General features: G+C 43.5%; 1 protein-coding gene across 7 annotated transcripts in view; it reads right to left on the bottom strand.

Moving 5' to 3' along the window:
• The window catches only part of cgnl1 (cingulin-like 1), a 218,847-nt gene that overhangs the window by 150,373 nt on the left and 51,269 nt on the right, over positions 1-17,205 (bottom strand). For 6 of the 7 annotated variants that reach the window (XM_063065732.1, XM_063065731.1, XM_063065735.1 and 3 more), the window contains exons 2-3: positions 3,714-5,380; positions 717-796 (exon numbers count right to left, since the gene is read on the bottom strand). In XM_063065732.1, coding sequence (XP_062921802.1) covers positions 717-796; positions 3,714-5,348 — 1,715 coding nt within the window. In that variant the 5' untranslated portion in view covers positions 5,349-5,380. Of the gene's footprint in view, positions 1-716; positions 797-3,713; positions 5,381-13,460; positions 13,670-17,205 lie in introns of those variants that run through there. The other variant, XM_063065734.1, reaches the window with a different exon arrangement.

The following is a 17,205-nucleotide window of genomic DNA, read 5'->3' as shown; positions in this document are numbered from 1 at the left end:
TCTGTGTGTCCGTATGTGTAGCTATTGTAGTGGCAGTGAGGGTGGTATTGCGGCGGTGAAAAGTACTGGGGGGGGGGGAGGGCGGGGAGCCATAATATTCCTCATCATTGCAAATCCCTCTACAACAGAGTTAGTCAGTTTTTCAATGTTAGTCCTCAGCTGGGTCATATTGTCCGTGAACTCCCTGTCGGTTGCCTCCATATGTTCGTATTTGTTTTTTTTTTAGTTTTAAGTCCTCCTGCGCAAGAGCCAACAGCTGTCTGTTGTTTGGCAATTTCCTTTGAAGTTTTTCTAGTCTGTAGCTGGACAAACGTGCACCAAGTATACCGCTTCCTCGTCACTTGTTTTCTGTGTGTCCTGCGCATGCCCAGTAGGAGGAGATTCACCCAAATACCGATTTTAATGTGGACAGAGGTATTTTCAAAAACACCTGGTGTGGATGCCTATCGTTTTTACGCAAAACCGACATTTTCAAAATTATCCGGTCTAACGTGAACGTAGCCTAAGAATGACATAAACACAATAGATTCTTTGTGTACATTAAAAAGAAATCTTAAAAATTCTGATATCAATATATAGAGCCCTAAATTAAAATATTTCACCTCAATCTTTAATGATTTCTAGAAAGCAGATTTATTAAGCTGCTAAATATCTATTTCAAGTTGGAACAATGCTTAAGGAACACCACATGGTATTTGGTTTGATTTGTTACTAACCCCTCTTTAAGGTAGTTGTAAAGGATCTGCTTTGCTGTCTCTTCACTCGTTTGTTGGTCTTTCAAAAGGTCAGGTGTTACCTAAAACATTTTTTTTAAAAATTACAAATAAGTAAATTGCTGGAAAAACATAATTATGTTCATCTAAAAATTCAGTCTCAGATGAATACTCATTTGAGGAAACTGACAAGCAAACTGACAATTAACTACTTTAAGACCATAATCAGAAGTAATTAAAAAGTTACACATAATATGACATTTTGCACAATAAGTGGGATGGTACACAATAGGATTAAGTAACCTTCTACAGCCCAAAAAATGTGATTTGCAAACACTCAGCATGTTGAAAATATAGCGAAAAACCTTGTCAATGACTGTGTGTTCTGGCAGAAACTGAAAGAGGGGTGATCTTAAAAACTTAACTGTTTGTAACTTAACAGTTCTTGCATTGCTGGCCCATGGATTCACTTGCAGCACACAATGACACTGGCCAAGCTTCCATTACTAAAACCTTCTCACGTTTCTATTCTCTCATACCATTCCACTATTCAAATCATTAGGCTTTCTGCTGCGAAGCCAATGAAGTTTGAAGAGATCACTTTATCCTACACTTGTCCTCCCTGAACCAGCATTAGATACCTCACTTACGTCAGAGGGATATGCCGAGTGGAAAACGGGGCTGCTCCCTCACTGCTCCACTGTCTAAACTGAAGCCACTACCCCAAGTGAGATCATGGTCTGCAGCTGAGAATTTCCCATCTGTATGACTCAACCATTAAATTTACAGAACCAAAAAGTTTAATACTTTCTGGAAAACAAACACAGTACATACTTATGTATCTGCAGACAGAGAAGAACTCACAAGAGAAATAATAGAAGAGGAATATACAGCCTGAGATGATGTTCCATTCGAAGCTTGATGGAAACAAAAATGATTTTAAGTTAGTGCAGTTAACCGTAGAGGAAATATAATAAGCATGCATTAGAGAGAGACAGCATCAGCAAATTTGAAAGTACAAGTTTCTGCTGTAGAGAATCCCTACAACAAGGGAAGGGTTTGGGAAAGGGTAACCAATCTGACTGAACGCTTGCTGTAGAGAATCCCTACAACATGGGCAGAACTTGGGAGAGGGTAACTGGCCTAGCTAAACACCTGCTGTAGAGAATCCCTACAACAAGGGGAGAGTTTGGGAAAGGGTAACTGGCCTGACTGAACGCCTGCTGACTGAAAAATCCATGGACCTTGCCTTCGGTACTTAACTAAGAGTTGATCATTGGCCCAAACTCTCACTCACACAGGAAAAAGAAGGCTGTGTGTGCCCATGGAAACATGAGAAGCAAGTAAGGAAAAGTTTATGGGAAGAATTAGAAAATGCCATGTTACAGTGTTCTATGTTTAGGCGTTTTACTGAATACAACTGGACCATTTAAATACTTCTGATAAAACTTAAACTGAAACTCTTTTTGTGAAGTTATGTTACTAATCATTTCTGAGTAGACGTCCACAGCACAGATCAGTTATCAATCATAACTCTTCAGTGGAATGCACTAGGTTAACATCTAAACGCTCACCCACAAGACCATAAGACATGGGAGCGGAATTAGGCCATTTGGCCCATTGAGTTTGCTCCACCATTTCATCATGGCTGATCCAATTTTCTTCTCAGTCCCAGTCTCCAGCCTTCTCCCCGTACCCTTGCATGCCCTGACCAATCAAGAATCTAACAACCCATGCCCTAAATATACCAAAATTCCACAGATTCACCACTCTATGGCTAAAGAAATTCCTCATCTCTGTTCTAAAAGAGCAGCCCTCTGTTCTGAGGTTGTATCCCCTGGATTTGGACTCTCCCCCAATAGGAAACACCCTCTCCACATCTACTCTATCAAGGCCTTTCACCATTCAACACACACAAAATGCTGGAGGAACTCACCATTCAATCAGTTTCAATGAGGTCACCTCTCCTTCTTCTGAATTCCAGCAAATACAGGCCTAGTGATTCTTGAAAGATCATTTTTAATGCCTCCACAATCTCATCAGACACCTCTTTCAAAACCCTGGGGTGTACACCACCTGGTCCAGGTGATTTATCTACCTACAGACCTTTCGGTTTCCCAAGAACCTTCTCTCTAGTTATGGTAACGTCACACATTTCATGACCTCTGACACTTGGAGAAAGCACTGCAGCAGTTTTTAATTACTATTTAAACTTCAGAAATGGTGTTGTGTCACCTGCCACAGGAAGTCACTTTCTCCCCAGGCCCACTGCAACATGTTGCTTATGTTTCATGTATTATACTGCGGGAGTCTAGAAACAGAGCCTTAGAATACAAGTACGCCCCTCTACAACAGAGATGAAGAGCAACTTCTTTAGCCAAAGGGTGGTGAATCTGTGGAATTCATTGCCGCAGATGGTTGTGAGGGTCAAATCATTGGGCATATTTAAAACAGAGGTTTATAGGTTCTCGATTTGTAAGGAGGTTAAAGGCTTCGGGGAGAAGGCAGAAGAACGGGTTTGAGAGGGATAATAAATTAGCTATAATGGAAAGGCAGAGCAGACTCTCTGGGGAGAATGTTTTGATTCGCTTCCTATGTCATGTGATCTTACAACATGCAATAGTCCACAGAACATAACAGTACCGCACAGCCACCACCCCTTTGACCCACCGTATCAGTGTCTACCACAGTGCCAAATGAATCACTTCTGTGTGCATTTGATCTATATCTCTTTTTTCATGTTCATGTGTCTCTTAAATGTTGTTGTTTTATCTGCTTCCATCACCACCACCACCCTCTGGGTAAAAACTTACCCCACATAACTTCCCCCTCTCACGTTAAAGCTGCATTTGAGATTTCTACCCTGATGGAAAGACCTTGACCATCTCCTCTATCCATGGCTCAATAACTCAGCAGTTCTGGTGATTCATTCGCTTAAACCCAACATCTACTTTCATGAAATAAATGATGGCTTTTATATGAAACATCTCAAACGCTCACCGGCACATCATTATCACAGGTATCTTGGCTCGTCGGAGGATCCAAACTCTTTTTATTGATCCGAATGAAGGAGAGTGCTTTTTTGCCCAAATGTTTTTGGGTAACAGGTACCATTTCCTCCCTATTTGCTTCAGGCTTGTTGTTTGCCCCTACAGGGAGTGCAGAAGATTTGACCACAGTTCTCTCCTGGGGCTCATGAGTTGCTTCTCCGTCTACTTTAGTCTGACTTGAACTCTTGACCAAGCCATTCTTCACATTTCTCTGATGGTCTGCAGTTTGCGCTGGATACCGACCAAGGCTCCCAGTGGAAACTATATCACTGACCAGTGGATCCTCACTCAGATCAGGTCTTTGAGTTACTGCATTTTGTTGTCGCAGCTGTGATGGTCTCAGCAAATGTTCGCTTGCTGCTCCAAACTTCCTATCAGAGTACGGGAAGTTATCTGGAGACTTGAGGGGAAAAACACTATCAACGCTTCGAGATCGTTTTCGATCTTCTGGATCAATTCGGTTTCTCCTCGCTGACCTGCCCCGCCGGTGCTGTCCCTCCTTACCATCAAATTTATCAATCAGTTCATCCACCCCAGGAATATGGTCGGAGTCAATATCTCGCCCAGTGCCTGGGAAGAAGGGAATGTACCTCCTGTTTTCATGCCGGTTTATATTTTCAGCAGAAAGTTCTTCATCGGGATCATCCACCCATAATTTGTTGGGAGGAGGTAACTTGTCCGAAGCTGCTGGCGCTGTAGTTGAACAAGACCTGCGCAATACCGGAGCCTCAACACCTCTTCCGCCGGGTCCTTGCCGGCGCAAAGGGAGCAGGTCTGGCCGTGCCATCTGGGAATCTTCCAAATCAGGCCTGGCGCCATTCTGCCCTTTTCCCTTGCTGCTCACCGAATCAGGCTTTCTGCTGATGGGCCCTGCAGTTCTTTTGGTTTGATCACCCACTGTCGCCGACTTACTGATCCTATTTCTCTCGTCACTGGCTTTAACTGGGTTTGACACTCCCGCATCCGACTTCCTTGAGAATTCTGGTTTAGGTTTATGATGCAGAGGACGATCGATATTCTTCTCAGCAGTCACGTTACTGGTCAAATGCTGCCAACCAGCCTGTTCCAGGACACTCTTTTCAGGGTTGTATGGCTTCAGAATTTCAGGGTGTTTTTGAAAATTCAGCAAATTACCTGCTTTCACATGGCTGTTGTCATCCTTGACCTTGGGGGTTTCTGTTCTTAGCAACTGTGGATAAGGAGAAGGCCTCCGTGAATCGAACTGCTGACTTTCTGGAAAGGTGAAATGCCCATTAGTGGAGGCAGTGTTTCGCTGTTTTTTTGCGTAAGGTCCAGAATATGGTTTAAAACCATCTTGAGGCAGAGTCGGGTTGGAGCAGCCATTCTCAGGAGAAGGCTCATACATTTCCATTTGTCCTTCCTGATTATTGTTTAGCACAACGTAGGGCTGCCCATCAATTCCCTGCACCCTAATGCTGACTCCATACGACCCTGCTTTGTTATTCGCAGCCTGATGTTTTTGTGCCCTTGTTGCTTCTTCTTGCGGGTCTTGAATAAACCTGATTTGGATTCCATAGTCTCGCTGCATTTGCTTATCTTGAACTGTGTCAAGATAAGAATCCATGGGAACGTCTTCACAATTCAGAGAGTGATCCACTGCAAGTCAGAAAATAACCTGATTAGGAGACAGGAAACACAAGCACTGAACAGTAACCTAAAACAGCATTGCAAAGCATTGTGAGGAATTGTTCAGAAGAGGGTTTGGCCATCACTTTTAAGGGAAGGGACTTATGAAAGCTAACTTTTGACTAAATGATTAAACTTTTTGGGGGCGCTTCAAAATGGGAAAAGGGATAAAACTATGTGATAGGTTGACTCAGATAGAGACAAAGGAAGAGAGATGCAAAGTTGTGGACATGATAGCTGAGATTTCAACAAAGCCGTGGAGCAGGAGGTCACAGAAAAATTAGCAGGGATGGGCTGGTGTAGTCTGGATATTGGCCAGGATGCAGAAATCTGTGGAAACTCTGATTTCAATGTAATTCTAGCAAAAGCAATCAACACTTAAGCAGTGCATGGAAAGTATGGGGTTGTGGAGAATCCCAGGTGCCACAGCATGAATCCTCGGTGAGTGGCTGAAACTGGTACAGGCTGCACCAGGATAACGGACACGTTCCCAATGTGCGGACATCCGTCAGTTGATTTTGTCCAAAAATGCTTCAATTTACTCGATGTGGTAACCGAACAATGTTATAATAAATTATAATCAGAATGATTTTAAAAAAGTTACAAAAAGAGGAAGGGGGATTGCAATGAGATACAGCTTACAGCTCAAACGATTCTAGCATTTGCTGTTTTTAATATTATGGAAACAAAAAGAATAGTCACTGATGTCATGCCCAGGGTGAAACTCAGATTCAGGGTATCCAGACACTAACATTAATTACTTCAGCTCTGTCCTGGTGTTTGTTGGGTCGAGGGACTACCTGCAGGGCTTCAGACAGCTGCCCTCAGTTTTCATTTTGTTCAGGCAGAGAAAACCCTGGTTTGTCGATCCTGGAGTTGTAAATATCTTTGCTGTTGTAAACAATTCAGTCTAGTATCATTGCCAATGGGAAACAGAGAGGGGTCGAAACATCTAAATCCAACCGACAGCCAGATAACGAGAGCAGAAGTGGTGAGCTGGTTCTCTGGGGACGGGTAAGAATTAAACCATGAGAAGCAGCACTCTGACACAAAGTGTGAAGCCTAAACTGATCTCATGTGACAAAATACAGAGAGGAAGTAAGTGATTGATGATGCAATGGTCAGTTGTCATTGGGACCACTGAGAGGTCAAATATGGACAACTGAGCTCACCTAAGGATATTGTTCGTGATGTTGGTTCAGGAGACTTAAAGCTGTGAAGGAGGCAGAATCAGAATCAGGTTTATTATCACCGGCATGTGACGTGAAATTTGTTAACTTAGCAGCAGCAGTTCAATGCAATACATAATATAGATGAAAAAAAATTTTTTTAATGAAATAAAAATAATAAATAAGTACATCAATTACAGTATACATACATTGAATAGACCCAAAAAAAGTGCAAAAAAACAGAAATGCTGTATATTTTGAAAAAGTGAGGTAGTGTCCCAAGGGTTCAATGTCCATTTAGTAATCGGATGGCAGAGGGGAAGAAGTTGTTCCTGAATCGCTGAGTGTGTGCCTTCAGGCTTCTGTATCTCCTACCTGATGGTAACAGTGAGAAAAGGGCATGCCCTGGGTGCTGGAGGTCCTTAATAATGTACGCTGCCTTTCTGAGACACCGCTCCTGAAGATGCCACGTGCACCCTATTAGGCCAGTACCCAAGATGGAGCCGACTAGATTCACAACCCTCCACAGCTTCCCCCGGTCCTGTACAGCAGCCCCAGCCACACCAGACAGTGATGCAGCCCGCCAGAATGCTCTCCACGGCACATCCACAGAAGTCTTTGAGTGTATTTGTTGACCTGTCAAATCTCCCCAAACTCCCAATGAAGTACAGACGCTGTCTTGCCTCTTTATAACTACATCGATATGTTGGGACCAGGCTAGATCCCCAGAGATCCCAACACTGCTCACTCTCTCCACCTCTGATCCCTCTATGGGGAACTATGGGGACCCTGAACTGTGGGGTTTGAACCTCAAGTGCGATGTGATGACAGATGTAACCAACTCAAATTTTGGAGGAAGACTCTTAGGTTTGTGGCAATGAAGAAAAAGGGCATAAGATTTATAAAGTGATGATATGAAAGGCAACAATGAAAGAAATGAGACGGGGCAGGCAGAGAGAGAACACTATGGAGAGGTTCACCATAACTGAAATCAAGAATTATCAATTTCCCCAGTGACCCAGCTCATCACTGCCACTGACTGTCCCAGGCAGCAGGTTTCCCAGCTTTCCACTGTTCAGTGCTTTAAACTACTCAACAATTTCTCTCTTCACAATCACTGCTCACTACCAAGTGACAATTTAAACAGTTGAACACAGAGATCTGAGATGTAATTCAAATCTCTTGTGATAAAACATTAAACCTCCACTGCAGGCCAATTTACCCAACATCAGAGGAAGTTATAATGTTGGTGGTCTTAACTCTGCTAAAAAATAAATCTCAAGATTTTCTACTGAATACATACATAGATTACTACAGCTTTCTATACACAAGTTTCTGGAGGATATAATTATAAGACCATTAAATATCGGAGCTGAATTAGGCCATTTGGTCCATCAAGTCTGTGCTGCCATTTCATCATGGCTGATCCATTTTCCCTCTCAGCCCCAATCTCCTACCTTCCCCCCATAAAAGGAATTCCTCTTCATTTCCATTCCCCTCTATTGGGGCAGGGTTCTGAGTTGGATGATCAGCCATGATCATAAGAAATGGCGGTGCAGGCTCGAAGGGCCGAATGGCCTATTCCTGCACCTATTTTCTATGTTTCTATTCTGAGGCTGTGTCCTCTGGTCTTAGACTCCCCCACCAGAGGAAACATCCTCTCCAAATCCACTCTATCAAGGCCTTGCAACATGCGATGGGTTTTAATAAGGTCACTCATCATTCTTCTGAATTCCAGTGAATACAGGCTCATAGCTATGAAACGCTCCTCACATGATAAGCCTTTCAATCCTGGAATCAGTTTCATGAAACTCCTTTGAACCCTCTCCAATGTCAGCATATTCTTTCTTAGATAAGGGGCCCAAAACTGCTCAGTACACTCCAAGTGAGGCCTCACCAGTGTTTTGTAAAGCCTCAATATTACATCCTTGTTTTTATATTCAAGTCCTCTCAAAATGAATGCTAACATCACATTTGCCTTCCTCACCACTGACTCAACCTGCAAACTAATCTTTAGCGGATCTTGAACAAGGACTCCCAGTCCCTCTGCATCTCAGTTAAAGGGAAAGGTCAAAAGAAAAAGTGAATGGCATATGGAATTAGGGAAAGAGGAAGCAAAACCCGAAGAGAACTGGGAATTAACAGGACAGCAAGAGGGAAAGCGGATGGTACTACAGTCACTCAGAGCTAACGCCTCAAGGAACAAAATGTGTCAGCACACAGGATACAACATGTTTAATAAGCCTCAAACACAAGAGAAGCTGCAAATGATGGAAATCTTGAGCCACACACAAAATGCAGGATGAATTCAGCCCATCAGGCAGCATCTATTGTGGGAAATAAGCAGTCAACGTATCAGGTTGAGTCCCTTCATCAAGAGAAAGGAAGGGGGCAGAGGCCAGAATAAGGTGTTAGGAGGCGGGGGGTAAGAATGCAAGCTGGCTGCTGATACGTGACAGCACAAGGGCGGGGTAGGTGGGTGGATGACATAACAAGCTAGGAAATAATAGGTGGAGATGGGTTTAAGCAGAAGGAATCTGACAGGAGGACAGTGGACCACAGAACAAATGGAAGGAGAAGGGGAACAAGAGGGACGTGATGCGCAGGTGAGAGTAGACAAGGGTAGGAAGGAAAGCAGAATAGGGAGTGGAAGAAGAGGGAAGGGACCCTTTCCAATTCTACTTTGTTACTCTATATACGGGGAGAGGAGCTGAGTTAACGACACTAATGGTCTTATCTGAGGTATCATAATAGCCCATTCTTTTTCTTTTTGTTAGTTTAGTTTCTCTTTAGTTGGTTTAGATTTTTTTTTCTTTGGGAGAAAAATTTTTTTTCCTTTTTTTTCCTCCTTTTTCATGATTTTTTTCCATTTTTATCTTATATTTCCCTATATTAGAGCTGTACTTTGAGATTTTGGGAGGCTCATGAATTATGTGTCAATTGAGGTTATATTTATTTAAACTATCTTTTCAATAATATAATCCCAATTTCTCTGTATCGATTTTTCTGTAATGTATATGATGCTGAAACTAATAAAAAGATTGAAAAAGAAAGAAAGAAGAGGGAAGGGGTAAGGGGGAGTAATTACTGGAAGTTAGGGCCTTAACCCTCCCATGGCCAGTGGAAAATGTTAATATCTCTGGAAGTCAGTAAAAACCTTGGGATTTTTGAGCACAGCTCATTCACCTGGCCTGACATCCTAGGAAGGAATATTCTCCCCGCTCTGCTCTCTCTAATGCATGAACGAAGTAAAAATGTGGAATCGCCTGTGGGAAGGACCTTTCACGCAGTCTTTTTTACTTCTGGTTTCATCCTGCCCTACATGCCCTTTACTAACAACTCTGGAAAAGTAACCACAGGAATAATCACCTCAGAAAGGGAGATAGATCCAGCTGATTTTAATCACCACAATGCCATCTCTTACATAAAGATGAACATAGAACTGTACAACAGCAAAACAAAAATTAACTCTTTTACAGCCAGGTGTGTAAATCGTGTGAGTAAGCATTTAAAATGAATCCTTGTGCTAAAATTCATGTGGCCTGCTGAATACAAACTCCATCTGACTCAGCTTAACTGCAGTGTCAGTTGAGACACTGTGCCTGGGACACATCTGGCCATGTCTCAGCAGTCAGTGTGGTCCCAAGTACAGTCCCCAGGAATGCCCTCTGGCAGGAGGACCAAACTGACAACAAAGCTCCACCCCAGCTGAAACCTCAAAGGGGGCAAACTAAACTGCTTAAATGCTCCAAGGAGAGATCCTTTCACCTGGGAGAGTTTTGCTGGCATCAGCCCAACGAAGTTCAAATAAAAGGCAACAGAAGAGAGTACTTTTCTTTCCGATTGACTCAAAGAACTGACACTTGCCAGAGGTTCCTAGGCAGCCATCCATTTCATTAAATAAATAACTATTCCTGGTAACTCAATCCAGAAAGCAGAACAGGGAGAGGACAAGTGTGAGGTAATGCACCTTGTAGAATGCAGTCCTGGTATCCTCTGGAAAAATAAGGGGCAGAAATGACTGATTCTGATCATCAAATTTTTAAAACTGTTGTAGGTGCATTAAAATTATATTTCAAAAATTGTAAAAAAAAATCAAAAATTTGTGGAATGAAAATAAATCAAACATATTAACCACAAGTATTTTTAAAAAGCAGCAATCACCATTTTCCTATCAATCCTGTAGCTAGAAATCCTCTCTGAAGTGAATGGGATTTCCAACCTACCCCAGACTGGAGTACGACTGATGAGGCAACTCCTGAGCCTCACCTGGAAAACCTTTGCAGGAGTGGGGTTGTACGTTTTAGCAAATAAAACGAAGTGAGGCATTTTATGTTTACTTTATACCTTATTGTCACCAAACAATTGGTACTAGAACGTACAATCATCACAGCGATATTTGATTCTGCGCTTCCCGCTCCCTGGATTACAAATATTAAATATTAAAATATTAAAAATAGTTAAAATTAGTAAATATTAAAAATTTAAATTATAAATCATAAATAGAAAATAGAAAAATGGGAAGAAAGGTAGTGCAAAAAAACCGAGGGGCGGGTCTGGATATTTGGAGGGTACGGCCCAGATCCGGGTCAGGATCCGTTCAGTAGTCTTATCACAGTTGGAAAGAAGCTGTTCCCAAATCTGGCTGTACGAGTCTTCAAGCTCCTGAGCCTTCTCCCAGAGGGAAGAGTGACGAAAAGTGTGTTGGCTGGGTGGGTCCAGTCCTTGATTATCCTGGCAGCACTGCTCCAACAGCGTGTGGTGTAAAGTGAGTCCACGGACAGAAGAATAGTTTGTGTGATGTGCTGCGCCGTGTTCATGATCTTCTGCAGCATCTTTCGGTCTTGGACAGGACAACTTCCATACCAGGTTGTGATGCACCCTAGAAGAATGCTTTCTACGGTGCATCTATAAAAATTAGTGAGGGTTTTAGGGGACAGGCCAAATTTCTTTAGTTTTCCCAGGAAGTAAAGACGCTGGTGGGCCTTCTTGGCAGTGAACTCTGCTTGGTTGGACCATGTCAGGTCATTTGTGATATTGACCCCGAGGAACTTAAAGCTTTTGACCTGTTCCACTTGCACCACCGATGTAAATGGGGTCGTGCGGTCCGCTACTCCTTCTGAAGTCAACAGCCAATTCCTTTGTCTTGCTGACGTTGAGGGATAGGTTATTGTCTTCGCACCATGCCACCAGGTTCTTAATTTCCTCTCTGTACTCAAACTCATCATTACCCGAGATACGGCCTACAATTGTTGTGTCATCAGCAAACTTAGATATTGAGTTCGATGGAAACTTGGCTACACAATCATGGGTGTACAGTGAGTACAGCAGGGGACTGAGTGCACAGCCTTGTGGGGCACCGGTGCTCAGAGTGATTGTAGAGGAGAGCTTGTCCCCTATTTTTACAGCCTGGATCCTGTCTGTGAGGAAGTTGAAGATCCAGTTGCAGATCTGAGTGCTAAGGCCCAGGTTCCGGAGCTTAGGAATCAGTTTATTTGGAATGGTGCTATTGAAGCCAGAGCTGTAGTCAATGAAAAGGAGCCTTACGTATGCGTCTTTATTCTCCAGGTGTTCTAAGGAGGAACGTAGGGCCAGAGAGATGGCATCTGCCGTTGACCTGTTGCTCCGGTAGGCGAATTGCAAATTTAATGAAACCTGTAACACATTTTATTGAACTCCAAAGCCTACACAACAAATGTGTACTAAGCCTCTTTACATAATAACGTCATCACGTCAGACTTCTTACAGTGAAACCCTAACTCAATGCGGGTGGTTGCAAACTATGTACATTTCTCCCAATTACATTACCCTACAGGTTCCACAACGAGACTCCGTAAAGAGCAGCAATGGGGCATGGTGAGATCCAGAGTTCTAGAGACATCACAACTGCATGAACTTACTGAGCATTTAATGGCTGAAAATCAAACTATTCAACTTCAAGCCCACGAGATTCACCCCATTAATTTTCAGCACTGAACTAACAATTGTGTAGTGTATGGAGTTCGTGTGTCCATGTAATCCCTATTTCTGGATCCACATTATGGGCCCATCTTATGCTGTTCATGCTGGTCCTGTAGTCAACCCAGAAGAGCTGTTGGTTCGATACAGAAAAGTCCATTTAACAACAAAGCAGCTTTGGGTAGTCGGCACCTGGATCCCACAATTCATATCTAAGTGCAATTCCAAAAGATAGGGCAAAGAGCACCATCATAATCGTCTGCTATGTCGTATGACATAGGCGATCATGGTCTTGACCACGATATTTCTTGGCAAATCTTTCTACAGAATTCGTTTGCCATTGCCTTCTTCAGGGCAGTGTTTCAGAGGTAGTCTGCCTGGCGTCAGTGGTTACATAACCAGGACTTGCAATGTGCACCAGCTGCTCATACGATCATCCACCACCTGCTCCCATGGCTTCACATGGCCCTGATCCAGGGGGCCAAGCAAGAGCTACATCTTGCCCAAGGGTGTCCTGCAGGCTAGCGGAGGGAAGGAGTGCCTTCCACCTCTTTTGGTAGAGACACATCACGAACCCACCACCCAAAGGATAAAGAACAGAAATTTTAAAACAATGGCAAACAAATTTCACCCTATTCCTTCCGTCATATTGCCCACTTTGATATGATTTACCAGTGGGTGCCACCATATCAGGAATCGCCTCCTTCCTCTCCCCGTCTATACTTTAAAATCACAAATGAGGTTGAAGGACTTCAGAAATACATCCATGCACAGAGAACAGAGAGTAACTTTAGATGTTCACCTATCATGTGCATACAAAATAATCTCTGACCACTCACAGAGAAACACTTCTCCTTTATAGTCACAAAAGAGGTGACATGATGGGCTAAGTTTTTCTGCTATAATGCACATTAAACTTTTACCAGTGGGTGTAGCATCCAGAACATGGAAACATGCTGGTCACTGCCAATGAGATGTCCCTTTTGACAAACTCACAACAGGGCCCATTTGGGAGACTTCACTGCCGGTAAGACTTCAATGCATTAGTTGTCAAAGGGTTACAATGCCGAGTGCTGGTCACATGAAACAGCAGATCATCTTTGTCTTGTGCCCCGAGTTTTCTTAGCTACGATACAGGACTGAAAACCTATTTGATAACCCAGTTCTAATCCATCATCATTGATCTCTCACCTCTAAGCAAATCAACCCCTGCGGTCAGTAACCAAACAATATGGAGAGAATTCTCACTTACATCTGGTAATGTTTAACCACGCAAGATCCTCAGCCTGGTTAGTGTGGAATACGTAACTAAATGCAAATATATCATGCATTTTGACAGCTAATAATGACTATAAAAGATAAAAAGGGCACAAAATGAACTACTTAAATGCTCAGAGGAAACATACTTTCACCTGGGAGTTTTACCAGAATCAGCCCAATAAAGTTCAAATAAAAGACAACAAGAAAGAAGTATACTTGCTTTCTACTGCGTCAAGTTGCTGACATCATTCTTCATGTATCAGCCCAGGCAGTAGTAAATGTGAGCTGCTGTAATTTGTAAAAAGTATGGGCAGAGATGCCAAAGGTCTTGCAGTGACACGCATACGTATCACTACATGTAGCAACACCAGTTACAAGGTCAACACAACTTTTGGCTTCATATTCAGAGGCAAAAGGAAAGTTAAACATGCTTTGAACTATGCCATATAGAGAGTCAAAGTATGATACAGCATAGAAACAGGCCCTTTGGCCCATTGAGATGAAACTGATTATCAACCACCCTTTTTCACCAATCCTACATTCATTCCATTTCTTTAATTCTCCTCACAATCTTATCAACCCCCTCCCCTCCCCAATCTACCATTCATCTAAGCAATTTACAGCACAATTAACCTAACCTGCATACCATTACACCACTCGGACATGGGAAGGAACTGAAGCAAAGTCTGACTTCCAAAATGACTGGAAACTGCCCAATGTTGTTTGTGCTACCACCAAACAGATCGGTACCTCCTCCCCCCAGCCCTCACTTTCCAAAGGGAGCATTGTTTGTGGTTCCCTTGTCCATTTGTCCCTCCCCACTGATGCTAGCATTCATTTCTGCAAGTGGGTTAAGTGCTACACCTGCTCATTCAACTCCATAAGACATAGGAGCAGAATTAGGCTATCTGGGCCATCGAGACTGCTCTGCCATTCAATCATGCTTATCCTTTTTTGCCCTCCTCAACCCCAGTTCCTGGCCTTCTCTCCGTAACCTTTGATGCTTAGAAACTCCTGCCTTTTGGGCCGGCTGGTGGCGCAATGACATCGGCACTGGACCTGGGAGCGGAGGTTCCCGGGTTCGAATCCAGTCGGGTCCGCCCTCCAGTACGCTTTCCATCCGTGCCGGGTCGAGTGTTGAGATCGCAACTCGACCTCGTAAAACAAAAGGAAAAATACTGCAAAAATGTCTGTGTGAGGAATGGCTCGCCACACAGTCTCACTCGCTCTGTGCCTTTTAAAAAAAGCCATGAAAAAGACATCATCACGGATGTATGCACACGCAGACGCACACGCCAAAAAAAAAGAAACTCCTGCCTCACTGCCATTCAGGGTCCCAAGCAATCCTTTCTGGTGAGGCAACACTTCACTTGCGTGTCTGTACCAAGTGCTTCTGGTGCGGCCCCTGACATAATGGTGAAACCCAACATAGACTGGGGCACCGCTTTGTCAAGCACCTTCACTCCATTTGCAATAGGCAGGATTTCCCAGTAACCAATCATTTCAATTCCGCTCCCCATTCCCAATCCAACATGTTAATGCATGGCCTCCCCTATTGCCATGATGAGGCCACTCTCAGATTGGAGGAGTCCTACAAAAAGTAGTGGATAAGGTAAATTTATCTTAAATTTAAGGTAGAGGGAGTCGATTTTGGAGGACCTGGCACATTTGTTTTTCGGCATGGTCTCCTCCTGCATTTGCGCGCTTGGTCCGGTGGTCGTGGAGCGTGCGGATCTTGGACCTCCAGAGGGTGTCCACAGCAGGGGTGATTGATGGGTTTGTGGTGTAAGGTAGAAGGAGATGAGTTATACAGCTCTCGTTACAGGCACGTGCAGTTCAACTCTTGGATTATGCAAAAAGTTTGAAGTTAGTAACTCATCTCCTTCTACCTTGGGCCACAAACTCATCAATCACACCTGATGAATTATTAATCAAACTTTCTGCATAATCACTCAAAGGTATTGAAGTGGATAGAGAATTGGTTAGCAGACAGGAAGCAAAGAGTGGGAATAAACAGGACCTTTTCAGAATGGCAGGCGGTGACTAGTGGGGTACCGCAAGGCTCAGTGCTGGGACCCCAGTTGTTTACAATATATATTAATGACTTGGATGAGGGAATTAAATGCAGCATCTCCAAGTTTGCGGATGACACGAAGCTGGGTGGCAGTGTTAGCTGTGAGGAGGATGCTAAGAGGATGCAGGGTGACTTGGATAGGTTGGGTGAGTGGGCAAATTCATGGCAGATGCAATTTAATGTGGATAAATGTGAAGTTATCCACTTTGGTGGCAAAAATAGGAAAACAGATTATTATCTGAATGGTGGCCGATTAGGAAAAGGGGAGGTGCAACGAGACCTGGGTATCATTATCATTATACACCAGTCATTGAAAGTGGGCATGCAGGTACAGCAGGCGGTGAAAAAGGCGAATGGTATGCTGGCATTTATAGCAAGAGAATTCGAGTACAGGAGCAGGGAGGTACTACTGCAGTTGTACAAGGCCTTGGTGAGACCACACCTGGAGTATTGTGTGCAGTTTTGTTCCCCTAATCTGAGGAAAGACATCCTTGCCATAGAGGGAGTACAAAGAAGGTTCACCAGGTTGATTCCTGGGATGGCAGGACTTTCATATGAAGAAAGACTGGATGAACTAGGCTTGTACTCGTTGGAATTTAGAAGATTGAGGGGGGATCTGATTGAAACGTATAAAATCCTAAAGGGATTGGACAGGCTAGATGCAGGAAGATGTTGGGGAAGTCCAGAACGAGGGGTCACAGTTTGAGGATTGAGGGGAAGCCTTTTAGGACTGAGATTAGGAAAAACTTCTTCACACAGAGAGTGGTGAATCTGTGGAATTCTCTGCCACAGGAAACAGTTGAGGCCAGTTCATTGGCTATATTTAAGAGGGAGTTAGATATGGCCCTTGTGGCTACAGGGATCAGGGGGTATGGAGGGAAGGCTGGTGCAGGGTTCTGAGTTGGATGATCAGCCATGATCACAATAAATGGCAGTGCAGGCTCGAAGGGCCGAATGGCCTACTCCTGCACCTATTTTCTATGTTTCTATAATGGCCCAGTCCATCATGGGCAAAGCCCTTCCCAGTATTGAGCGTTGTTGTAGAAAAGCTGCATCCGTCATCAGGGACCCCCACCACCCAGGAAGAAGGTTCTTATAACCTAGGAAATTACCCAGGAAATTTAATTTGCAAAGACTCATAAAACAGTGCATTACACAACTTACCTTCTTCTACCTTGGTTCTTGACAAAAATCAAATACCACAATACAGCCACCTCAAGGACTGCAGTGGTTTGAGAAGGCAGATCACTTCCCCTTTTAAGAGAAATTAGGGATGGGTAGTTAAGCGCTGGCTCAGCCTGCAAAGCCTAACCCCTTGATAGAATAAAAATAGA

Source organism: Mobula hypostoma, chromosome 13 (genome assembly GCF_963921235.1).
Source record: "Mobula hypostoma chromosome 13, sMobHyp1.1, whole genome shotgun sequence".
NCBI lineage: Eukaryota > Metazoa > Chordata > Chondrichthyes > Myliobatiformes > Myliobatidae > Mobula > Mobula hypostoma.
Note: the sequence above shows the minus strand (reverse complement) of the source record. Positions and strands in the feature narration are given on the sequence as shown.